Here is an 11730-nt window from a genome sequence, read left to right as displayed (position 1 = left end):
TGACACTTCCATGGTGTCAGGGAGGAGACATGGAGACACAGACCCTGTGAATGGTGTCGGGAGACCAGGCTACACCGCTTCCAAGCCTGGGCTTCCTCCTCTGTGGAGGGTGCACAGAGCTGCTGGTGGTGGAGGGGAGGGGTGGGTTCAGCCGAGCCTTCCTCCTTCCTCCTCCTCTGGCCTGGGGGTGGCTCTTCTGGGAGGTCAAGGGACCTCTTTTGAGCAGGATGCTTTGTTAATTTGGCTTAAATCTTACTGGATGCGGGAGTCTGGAGCTTAGGGCCAGGGCGCCGGAGACTTTAATTTGGGAGGAGAAGCTGGAGAGGTGGGGGCACTGAAGTGTGGTGTCCTTGGAACCCAGAGTGAGGGGGAGAGTGCTGGAAGGAGGGGTGTCCTGGCAGGGGGCTGCCATGGGGACTAAGTGTTTTGGGGTCAGCCCGGTGGGGGTGGAGGGGAGGAGGGTAGGGACGGGGCAGTGACTCAGGGAAATGGTCTGGGGAAGACTTTGCTTTCGTTTTCAGTCAATTATTTGGATATTTGCAAAATAAGTAACAGGCACACACAGAAGATCCAGTGACCTCGTCCTCTCCCCTGCCCTTCTGGAGCGGACGAGGTGACAGCCAGTGGCCAGGGTCGGCCAGTCTCCCCTCACCCACCGGACTGATCGACGCCCTGCTTCCCACAGTCTTCACTGGACCCTGACCCGGGTCCTCAGGCCCCTCAGGCCAGACCCCGGCCCAGAAGCTGCTGCGCGGGGTCCCAGTGCTGCCCCAGCTCCCCATCCTCCCACCCCAGAGGCAGCACACTGGAGTCACCCAGGGGGTCGTGTGGGCCATCCACCACAGGTCTCACCAGGGACCCCCTGCCCCCGCCTCCTTGGCCCCCCTCTCCCTGAAATGGAGCGGACATCCCCAAGTTCCAGGGCCCTGGGGCCAAAGGGAAGCTCTGAGGAGAACTTTGCTGCTCCTCAGCTGACAGCGGGGTGGGGCCGGACAGGGCGGGGGCCGGGGAGGTGGGGGCCGGGGAGGTGGGGGATGGGGGGTGGAGGTGGGATGGGACTGGAGGGGGCAGGGGCGGGGTGCAGACACGCAGTCCGGGGCTGGTCTGAAGCTTTATTGCTCTATGCTTAGTGTAGCGCGGGGGCAGGGCTGGGTGGGAAGGGTGCACTCGAGCAGGGGGGCACCAGGGGAGCACTCCGAGCACTGGGAGCCAGGCAGGGGGCGAGGAGTGGGGGAGCCAGGGGAGCACTCCGAGGGCGCAGCACGGTGAGGCCAGGGCACCGCTTCAGTGACGGGGCATCTGTGGGGGACACGAAGGGCAGTGAGGCCCTTATCTGGCCGGTGGCTCCCCCACCCCACCCCCATCCCCACCTCCCTCCTCTCACCTTGGCCGGGCTTGGCGGGTATCTGGCTCTGAGGGTCTCTTCGTTCAGCAGAGGCCTCACCAGGCAGGAGCGGCGGTGCGAGAAGGTCTCGAAGCTCTTCCTGCCGTGGTAGGACCCCATGCCGCTGTCCCCTGCAGGGGTGCCGGTTCAGTGTGGCCCAAGACTCTGATGCCCCTCCTGTGCCCCTTCTCCCATCCGCCTGCCCGGGCCGATCCCCTATCCTGCCTGGGCCAATCCCTGACCTGGGGTGTCCGCTGCGGTGCCCGCAGCCCTGGGCCTGAAGAGTCTCACCCTGACCGGCCACTAAGTGACTCTGTGGCCTCTCTCAGGGCCCAGGTGAGAGTCTCGAGGTTCAATGTGGCTTTTGGGTGCACAGGCAAAGGAGGAGCTGGGGGAATCTCAGACTCAGCCCAGGGATGGGGGATACCCGGGGTGGGGCAGCAGGTGGCAAGCTCAGCCCCGAGACTCACCCACACCCCCGTAGGGCAGCGAGTGCACGGTGATGTGGACAACGACATCATTGGCTGTCACCCCGCCGCTGGAGGTCTCCGCAATCATCTTCTTAATCACCTGCAATAGCCCCATGGCCTCAGTCTCCACCCAGGACCCCTCAGCCCTCCCCACCTGTGCGAGTCCAGGAGCTACAAGGATGCGAGCTAGTGAAGGCTGAGCCCAGCCTGGGGCCTCTCCCCCTGCCTCTAGAGTCCCAGGCTGGGTCCCCCACTCTCCCCATGGGGATTTGTGCCAAGATGGGAAGAGCAGTAGTTCCCACAACACCGAGAATAGCACCAAGTGGGTCAACATCTCAGTCAGTGCTCTGTCCGGACTTCAGAGATGAGGGGAAAGGGACTCAGGAAGGTTAGGGGACTTGCCCAACATCGCACGGCAGGGAGTATGGGGCTGGAATCTGCTCCTTGAGTCTGCATTTGCAGGGGTGCTGAGCTGGGTTCCCAGGACCCTGGGGAGGGCGCCTGGCCCACCTTGTCATTCGGTGAGAAGACATAGAGTGCCAGGGGCTTCTCGCGCTGGGTGATGAGCTGGATGGCCTCCTCCAAGCTGCGCACGCACACGATGGGCAGGACGGGCCCGAAGACCTCCTCCTGCATCACCGGGGACTGGGGGTCCACGTCCGTAAGGATGGTGGGGGCTAGGCAGGGAGAGGCCAGCGTTAGCTGGCACCCAGACCTGCCCAGGCACGTGGCCTTCTCTCCCAGCCCTTTACAGACGAGGTCCCTGGGCTCTGCGAGGGGCAGGAGGAGGCCCTCCAGCTGGGCTCCACCCTGGAGGGTCATGGGGAGGACAATGGCATAACCAGTATGGGGGTCCCTGGGGGCCCCACTTCAGGCCACATGAGCCCTGCTGGAGCTCCTCTGCCTCCCGGCAAACTGGGGGCCAAGTGGGCCCCCATCTGCTGACCCCCCGGGCCCAGGCAGGAGGCCCCTCCCGCTTGGCACACCTGGGTCTCCCATGGCCTCTGCTGCTAGCACCCTCTGCTGAAGCTACTGGCATGGAGTGGAGGTGGGGCTCCTTTAGGCTTTGGGGGTGGGGGGGCTATGGTCTGAGGAGGGGCTTCCCAGGTGGCACCCAGCTCCTGCCCATGGGGAGGCCTGGAGTCAACCTGGGCCATGGGTGAAAGGGGCTATATTATATGCACCACAGGGCTTCGCCTGCCCCTCGAGGGTCTGTGCCCATTTCCACCAGCCCTTCTGGAGGGCTGGCATACGCACCGATGTAGCGGGTGGCCGCATCCCCGGTGCCTCCATAGGCGACCTTCTGGCCCTCCAGCAGGCCCATCACCCTCTGGAAGTGCTGGGAGTTGATGATTCTCCCGTAGTCCCTGGACTTCTTGGCGTCCTCCCCGTAGAATTCCTGTGAGGAGGTGGCAGGCTCCAGGTGAGGACTGGACCCTCATCGTGGCCACAGGCTGCAAGGCCACAGCAACTCCAAATTGGGAGTATGTGGGCACTGCCTGGCGGAATGGTGCCACTAAAAACTACAGGGCTGCCACACCCCTGCTGCCCACTGCCTTCCCCGGGGCATGAAGTGCTGTTGTTTGAAAGAAGTACATGCACGGCGTCTGGACATCACAGTGGGCTCGAACATGCGTCCACAGCACAGAGGTCGGAGGGGACATGCCGCATGAGCAGCGGCTGCCTCTAGAGGGTGGGATTCCAGGTAGAGCTCTTTTCCTTCTCTGTGCTTTTTAATCTTTTCCAAATTACAGTGAGTGTGGATTACTTTCATGATCAGAAAAAAAATTCAGTCTTTTCTTTAGTCCACGCCCATCTCACTGCCTGGCAACCCGTCACCCACCCCCGGCGCCAGCACTCACTTTCAGGGACTTTTTGAGCTTCTCCACGATTTGGCTCTGGATAGAGGGGTCACACAGGATGTAGTCAGGGGCCACGCAGGTCTGGCCACTGTTCATGAACTTTCCCCAGGCGATGCGTCTGTGAGAACCCCAGGTTATAGGGCATTCTGCCAGCCATGGGGAGGTGGGAGGGGGCTCCCTGGGAACAAGCCTCTGGCCTGGTTAGCCCAGAGTCAGGCTGTAAGGGGCTGAGCTGTGAACTGTCCATGGGGATGGGGGGGCACGCCTCGGTGCCCTGCTGGTTTCCAGATTCCTGCCAGAGCACACTCATGACCCTGGACGTGATCCCTGGGCCTGCAGTGACCTCATCACTGACTGGCAGGAGGATGTCTGGGGCAGGGGGTCTGGGGTAGGTGGCTTTTGTACCCCTCTTTCAACAGCCTTGAGCCCTGCACGGCCAGGTGTCACCTGCACGGCCAGGTGTCCCCACACCCCAGAGGCCAGGCATGCAGTGTGTGAAGGCTGGTAGGGCTCTGGCTCGATGCCCCCACCCCTGCAGGAAGTCTTTCCCGAACTCTCTCTGTGAACATGGTGCCCCCACCCCAGCTCCTGCCAGGACCACAGGTGCCCAAGGACAGGGCTACGTCGGTGTCACTTGGGGTGCCCTGCTGTCCGCCTATGTTGGGGGCAGCCTCTCACCTGCAGGCAATGTCCAGGTCGCAGTCCTTGTCCACATAGCAGGGGTTCTTGCCCCCCAGCTCCAGTGTGACGGGGGTCAGGTGCTTGGCCGCAGCCATCATGACGACCCTGCCCACCCCGGTGCTCCCAGTGTATAGGATGTGGTCGAATCTCTCCTTGAGCACCTCCGTGGTCTCAGCTACACCCCCGTTGATCACAGGGTATAGATCCTGCCGAGCGAGGACAGAGGCGAGGCTCAAACATGGCCACAGCCCCCTCCCCACCCGCCCGGGCAGCACCACTGAGCAGACGCCCTCTCCTGGCTCGGGGGTCCATTCTCCTCACTGAGCTGTCCTCGCCCCACCCGTGGCTCGGCCCATAGCTGCAAGAATTCACTATTTCCCCACCCCAAAGACCTGGCCGGGCCTCAGTTCTCAGTGTGCTGGGGGAGCCCGTTACCTGGTCCAGGTATTGGGGGAGGATGGCGGCCAGCAGGCTCGCCGTGTTCTCGCTCAGCTCTGACGGTTTCAGCACCACTGCATTCCCTGCAGAGCACAGAGAGTCGGGACTGCACCAGGGCCACCCCACACTCTGTCCTCCAAGGGACCCAGGACACATGGCAGGAGGCGGGGCTGCATGGACATCCGAACCTGGCTGGGCCTTGGGCACTCAGAGGCCTGGCTGAATACTCTGGTCCTTGCAGCCTCCCCAGAGAACTAGCTCCATCAAACCTCTCCTTGACCGCAGGCCCCATCTTTGCCCAGTCCTCAGCACCCCAGACCCCTTCCTCTGCAGGGGAGGATGGGGACCCCTCCTGGCTCCCCGACCTGGAGCAGGGCCCACAGTACCTGCAGCGATGGCGCCCACCATGGGCTGGATGGTCAGGTTGAAGGGGTAGTTCCAGGTGCCGATGATGAGGACCACACCCAGGGGCTCCGAGTGGATGTAGGCCTCATCCTGCTGGGTGTGGGGGGTCTTCTCCACAGGCTCGTCAGCAGCCCACTCAGGGAGTTTCCTGATCATGTAGTCGATCTCCTCCAGGACATACACAATCTCCTCATAGTAGGCAGTCCATTCGTTCTAGAGAGAGGGCTCAGTGAGGCTCACCCCAGGGTGAGGGCCCTGCAGTGGGGGCTCTGAGCAGAGGCCCCAGGGCCCCTGGTGGTCCTGCTTCCCAGCTCTGGGACCCCGAGTGAGCTTCCTACCCTCAGTCTCCAGATCTGCAAAATGGGAGCAAGACAGGACCTTATCCTCCAGGTGGGCCCATTTAGAACTTGACTTGTTCTGCTGCATGGGAGCCATTCACTGCAGAATCCCCAGCCCAGAGCACCCACCAAGAAGGCACAGGGGGTGGGACTGAGGATTAACCTTTGGGTGGTGAGCTGCGAGGACCCCTTTCTTCAAGTGCTGGGGCTCAGGCAGGTTGGACATGTTGAGTTCAAGGTGCCCAAGGGGACCTCAGACCTGATTTGAGGGTCCCTAGTGAGTCAGGGAGTGCTTCCCTGGTGGCTCAATGGTAAAGATTCCGCCTGCCAATGCAGGAGACATGGGCTCGATCCCTGGGTCGGGAAGATCCCCTGGAGAAGGAAATGGCTATCCACTCTGCTATGCTTGCCTGGGAAATCTCATGGAAGGGGAGTCTAGAGGACTACAGCGCATGTGCGTCCCAAAGAGTCTAACATGACTTAGCGACTAAACAACAAGTGAGTCCAGGGGAACAGAGCTGAAGGGTGTCCTGGAAGGCTTATAGATGAAAACAAGACTTGAACCCAGGACAGAGCCCTAAGAAGACCACCTTGAGAAAGTGGCTATAAGAAAGATGCAACCAAAGAGAGTCAGGAGGAAATCCAGGAGACCCTCAAGCCAGGGGAGGAGGGACTGGGCAGCCCACCGCAGGGCGTGGGGTGGGGAGGAAGCCAGTGTGCAGGGTGGGGAGAGAGGGAGTGCAGCAGGTGTAATAAACAGCTCTCTCTAGAACTGTGACTTTGCAGAGCAAGATGGAAGTTGTGAGGTCAACCACTTGGATATTCTTGCCTTTGGTTTTTGTCTTAAGGTTAGAAATCTTGAGAGATTAAAAAATAATACAGTAGCAAAGGGCCAGGAAGCAGAGGCTTGTAGACTACAGCCTCTCTGCTCCCCTCCGAGGCAAGACGGGAGAGTGGAAGCAGGTCCAAGTGACTTGGGGGCAGTGGGGGGAAGGGGCTGAGAATCTGGAGGGGTCTGATTTGCTCAGAAAGAGGAAAGGATGGGGAGGGAGGGCAGACCCCAGCAGAGGGGCCAGACTGGGCTGTTTCTTGGTGTGGAGAACATGGGGCTCCGCGTGGGCTGAGAGATGGAGGAAAGAGAGGCCAGAAGGGGTGTCGTGTTAGCAGGAGATGGTTAAAGTGGTGGCCTCGTGCGCTGGGCTGGGTGGAGAAGGGAGTGAAGCCAGGAGCGGGGTAACAGACGGTGGAAAAGAGCCTCTGGCCCTGTGCAGGGCGCATGGACCCGGAGCGCCTCGCGCAGGCAAAGGAGGGCGCGCCCCATCCCAGAGCCGCGCAGAGTGTTTGGGGGACTAAGAGGCTTCTCTGTTAAGGGGTGGAGCACTCTGCCCCCGCCTCCGCGCTCAGCGGACTTCCTGGGAGCACGCAGTCCTCGACTCCGGTGGTCCAGCCAGCGCACCTTGTGGAGGTCCGCAGCCAGCGCGCCCACGAGGTCTTTCTCTCGCTCGCGGATCAGGCGCCGCAGCCCCTCCAGCTGCTGGACTCGAAACTGGAGCGGGCGCGTCCGACCCGAGTTGAAGGCGGCTCTGGCCCGCTGCACCACCTCGCTGATTGCGCTCATGGTACCTGGGAATGGAGAGCTCCTTGCAGCGTGAAGGAGAGCGCCCTTCCGCCGGGCGCATGGACCTGGGGCGCCTCGCGCGCAGGGAAAGGAGACCTAGGATCCCCAGGGCAACACCCACCCTTGCTGCTGATTTTATAGGATGATCTCCCTGGGGTCACTGGGAAGTGCATCCTTTTGCCTTTTCAGCTCCCTAACCCTGCAGTCTGGACTGTCCTGGTTGGCAGGCTACCCCTGCCCACCAGCAGATGACGGACCCTCACACTGGGGACCCGGCAGCGGTGACCTGGAGTCCTAAGATTGTCTACACTTGCTCACTGTGGGGTCTTGGCAGTGTGCTGGGGTCAGGCCCTTTTTGGCATCTCTCAAGCCCCACGCCCACCTCTATATATGTGCGGAGCTTTTGACACTCCCAGGCAAACCCTCCAAGTGCTCTCCAGGCACACCCGACCAGCCCAGTCTCCAGATCAGATTAAAGGACCCAGGTGGTGACTCCACACCCACACTGAGTAAAGGAACCCAGCATCAGGACACACGCCCCACCTTTCGGACTGAGCCTCATTCTCAAAAGCACTGGTGGCTTCTCCCCAGACAGACCCAGGCTGGCTGGGTCTTGAAACTGTCGACCTTGTCCGGGGCACGAGGAGTAAGAAACGGAACAGGCCACACACATCAGATAGCCAGGCATGTGTGCACTTGCAAGAGCCGGTGGGGCAGGCCCTGGCATGGCAATCTTCTGGTGGTGGGGTGGGAGGTAGGGGGTGGTGGATTAGAGGTTATCCTTGCTTGCATTTTTCTGAAGGGCTTCATTTTCTGCAGCGAATTTGCATTTTCAAAAAAGGTTTGTTAATTTGGGGGGAATTCCCTGGCTGTCCAATGGTTAGGGCGCCGAGCTTCCACTGAAGAACTGCAGGGGGTGCAGTTTTGATCTCTGGTTGAGAATCTAAGATCCTGCACGTTTGTTCACTTTTTGAATAGGTAATACATGCTCATGGTAGGAAATGTAAAAGATACAGAAAGGACACAGAGAAAAGTTAAGTGTCCCTCCTTCCTCTCCCCCAGTAGTTCCTGTAATCCTCCCAGAGGTATCCACCCACTTTCAGACACAATGTGATCTCTGACAGCAGAAAAAACACAGTAAGGCTATTTCCACTTAAAAAAAAAAAAGACATTATATGGGGCTTCCCAGGTGGCCCTCGTGGTAAAGAACCCGCCTGCCAATGCAGGAGATATAAGAGATGCAGGTTCGATCCCTAAGTAGGAAAGATCCCTGGAGAAGGACATGGCAACCCACTCCAGTCTTCTTGCCTGGAAAATCCCAGGGACAGAGGAGCCTGGTGGGCTACAGTCCATAGGGTCACAAAGAGTCGGACATGACTAAAGCGACTTAGCACTGCACCACATATACACAATATGTATGGTATATGTGCATGTATTATTATACATGGTATATATATACCATGGCTTCACCTGCGCCACCGTGTCCGCAGGGGTCAGCATCCCCTGTGAGCCTCACAGATATCCTCACTGATATCCTCACTCTGAAGGAGTGCCCACGAAGAAGGAGCTGCTATAGTCCACATTACTGACGAGGAAAGTGAAGCTGAGAGACATTAAATGCTCTCTCTAAGGGACTCTTCTGCCTCCGGGTGACTGAATCAAGCCTCCTCACCCAGTGTCCCCAGGTCCCCCTGCTCCAAGGGCCCCAGGGGGCCCCACCTCCCTGGAGCTGCCAGACGTGAGCTTCGGACCTTCAGCACACAGCTTAGATACTCAGAAGATGCTCCTGGGAGTAGGAGGACCAGCTGCAGGGGTGGACCACTCCCCGCTAGGCTGCAGCTAGAGGTCTCCAGAAGAAGAGAAGGGGAAGAGGGTTACCTTCGACACAGGCTCTCCCAGGGATGGAGCTCCAGGAATGGATGTCAGCTTAGAGGTGATGCATTTAAGGACCCTTCTCCTGGTCCTGGGAGTCCCTCCCCAGGAAGTTTGCGTAACAAGAACAAAACAGCTTTCAAACATGGGGCATTGTAATCTGCTCCCAGTTTGGGGGATTAGGACTGGGCTGTCTGATTTTGTCCGGTTCAGAAATGCAAGAATGTGTCCGCAAGGCTTGGGTGGGGCCTGGTCCAGCCTTCCAAAGGAGCCTCTGTGTTTGCCCAGGGGCTGCGGATTGATTTAGACTGACCTGACAGCTTCCAGATTTCCCAAGTGCAGGTGCCAGCTGCCATTCTCCCCACCGCCCTGGTTACATAAGGGCAGGGGGCGGGGGGCAGGGTACAGTCATGGTGATTGTGCACGCAGCTCCCTGAAGATGCCCCACGGAAGCGAGATTGCCAAGCCTGGGGAGCCACAGGCTGGGACTGTCTATAGTGGGCCCCACTGTATGTGGGTCTGCCCTCCTGTTAAACAGCAGAGAAGAGGATCACAAACCAGTACCAATGCCCAGGAATCTCCCAAATATGGTCGCCTGGGGGCCAGAGACGCTTGGGCAGGGAGAGCTCGGGAAGCCCCTTTCCCTAATTACAGGTGTTTGCTGGGTGTCTGCTCAGGGGTGGGGTTGGGGGGGGGTGGAGGCAGGTGTGGAAAATGCATCTGAACACTGCCCACACCTCCCCTGCACACACCTCGGGCTCTGGGCCTCCCACAGGCACTGCCTGCCACCTTCACCCACCAGCCTCGCCACGTCTGGGGGTCCCAACCTCCCTCCTGGATTGATCGTCCTGCCCCCTCCCTCCACCTGGAATGCCCCTCCCTGTATCGCCGCCCACCAACCCTCATCACCGCGCTTCCTCCTCTTCCTCCACGCTGTTCTTTTCCAGAAGGTATATCAGCCTCTGACAGGCCATTTGTCTACTTATTCTGTTTGCCATCTGTTGGCCACCACCTAGAATTTGCTTTGTTCACTGCTGAGTCCATAGCATCTAGAACACTGTCTGGCACAGAGTAAATGCTCAATAAGTGAGTGATGTGATGAAGTGAACAGAGAGCGTTTCAAAGTAATATGAAACCTGTAGTGGCTGCAAGTGGAGAAGGAAATGGCACCCCACTGCAGTATTCTTGCCTGGAGAATCCCATGGACGGAGGAGCCTGGTAGGCTACAGTCCTCGGTCGCTAAGAGTCAGATATGACTGAGCAACTTCACTTTCACTTTTCATTTTCATGCATTGGAAAAGGAAATGGCAACTCACTCCAGTATTCTTGCCTGGAGGATCCCAGGGACAGAGGAGCCTGGTGAGCTGCTGTCTATGGGGACGCACAGGGTTGGACACAACTGAAGCAACTTAGCAGCAGCAGCAATGGCTGCAAGATGCATAAGATGCCGCAGGGCTTCTGATGAAGGTCCCACAATGGGTGAGTGGGGAAACAGAGTCCGAACTGAATGGGGGGTATTTAGGGAAGGAACAGCAGGGAGGCTTGGAACAGCAAAAGCAGGCACACAGAGGCAGGAACAAAGTCATGTGTCATCGCAGTTATTAATAAGGTGCTATTAACAAAGGGATTGAAACTGTCGAGGGTGCAGATTCTCAGGCCCCCCTGCTCAACAAGATCAGAAGCTCTGGCTGAGGCCCAGCCACTGGTGATGCTACAAGGCCTCCCAAATTTCCAACATCTGTTGGATCATAGAAAAAGCAAGAGAATTCCAGAAAAACATCTACTTCTGCTTTACTGAAGGGAACAACAGAGGATGGGATGGTTGGATAGCATCACTGACTCAATGGACATGAGCCTGAGCAAGCTCCAGGAGTTGGTAATAGATGGAAGCCTGGTGTGCTGCAGTCCATGGGGTCACAAAGAGTTGGACATGACTGAGCAACTGAACTGACTGACTGACTTGGCTCTATTGACTACACCAAAGCCTTTGACTGTGAGGATCACCACAAACTGTGGAAAATTCTTCAAAAGATGGGAATACCAGACCACCACCTGCCTCCTGAGAAATCTGTATACAGGTCAGGAAGCAACAGTTAGAACTGGACATGGAACAACTCAGACTGGTTCCAAACTGGGAAAGGAGTACATTAAGGCTGTATATTGTCACCCTGCTTATTTAACTTATATGCAGAGTACATCATGAGAAATGCTGGACTGGATGAAGCAAAAGTGGAATCAAGATTGCTGGGAGAAATATCAATAACCTCAGATAGGCAGATGACACCAACCTTATGGCAGAAAGTGAAGAGGAACTGAAGAGCCTCTTGATGAAAGTAAAAGAGGAGAGTGAAAAAGCTGGCTTAAAACTCAACATTCAAAATATGAAGATCATGGCATCTGGTCCCATCACTTCATGGCAAATAGATGGGGAAACAATGGAAACAGTGACAGACATTATTTTCTTGGGCTCCAAAATCACTGCAGATGGTAACTGCAGCCATGAAATTAAAAGACACTTGCTGCTTGGAAGGAAAGCTATGACCAACCTAGACAGCCTATTAAAAAGCAGAGACATTACTTTGCCAACAATTGTCTGTACATAGTCAAAGCTATGGTTTTTCCAGTAGTCATGTATGCATGTGAGAATTGGGCCATAAAGAAA

General features: G+C 57.8%; 1 protein-coding gene across 1 annotated transcript; it reads right to left on the bottom strand.

The window, feature by feature from the left end:
• On the bottom strand, window positions 1142-7196 carry ALDH3A1 (aldehyde dehydrogenase 3 family member A1). The gene is made up of 10 exons (XM_018064042.1): window positions 7035-7196; window positions 5222-5453; window positions 4833-4918; window positions 4395-4603; window positions 3717-3834; window positions 3112-3253; window positions 2365-2531; window positions 1855-1954; window positions 1385-1515; window positions 1142-1299 (listed from the first exon to the last, which is right to left on the bottom strand). The coding sequence occupies exons 1-10, from the start codon at window positions 7194-7196 to the stop codon at window positions 1285-1287; spliced, it is 1362 nt and encodes a 453-aa protein (XP_017919531.1). The 3' UTR covers window positions 1142-1284.

This window comes from Capra hircus, chromosome 19 (assembly GCF_001704415.2).
Source record: "Capra hircus breed San Clemente chromosome 19, ASM170441v1, whole genome shotgun sequence".
Taxonomy (NCBI): domain Eukaryota; kingdom Metazoa; phylum Chordata; class Mammalia; order Artiodactyla; family Bovidae; genus Capra; species Capra hircus.
The sequence above is the reverse complement of the archived record's forward strand: the minus strand, read 5'-3'. Positions and strand labels throughout refer to the sequence as shown.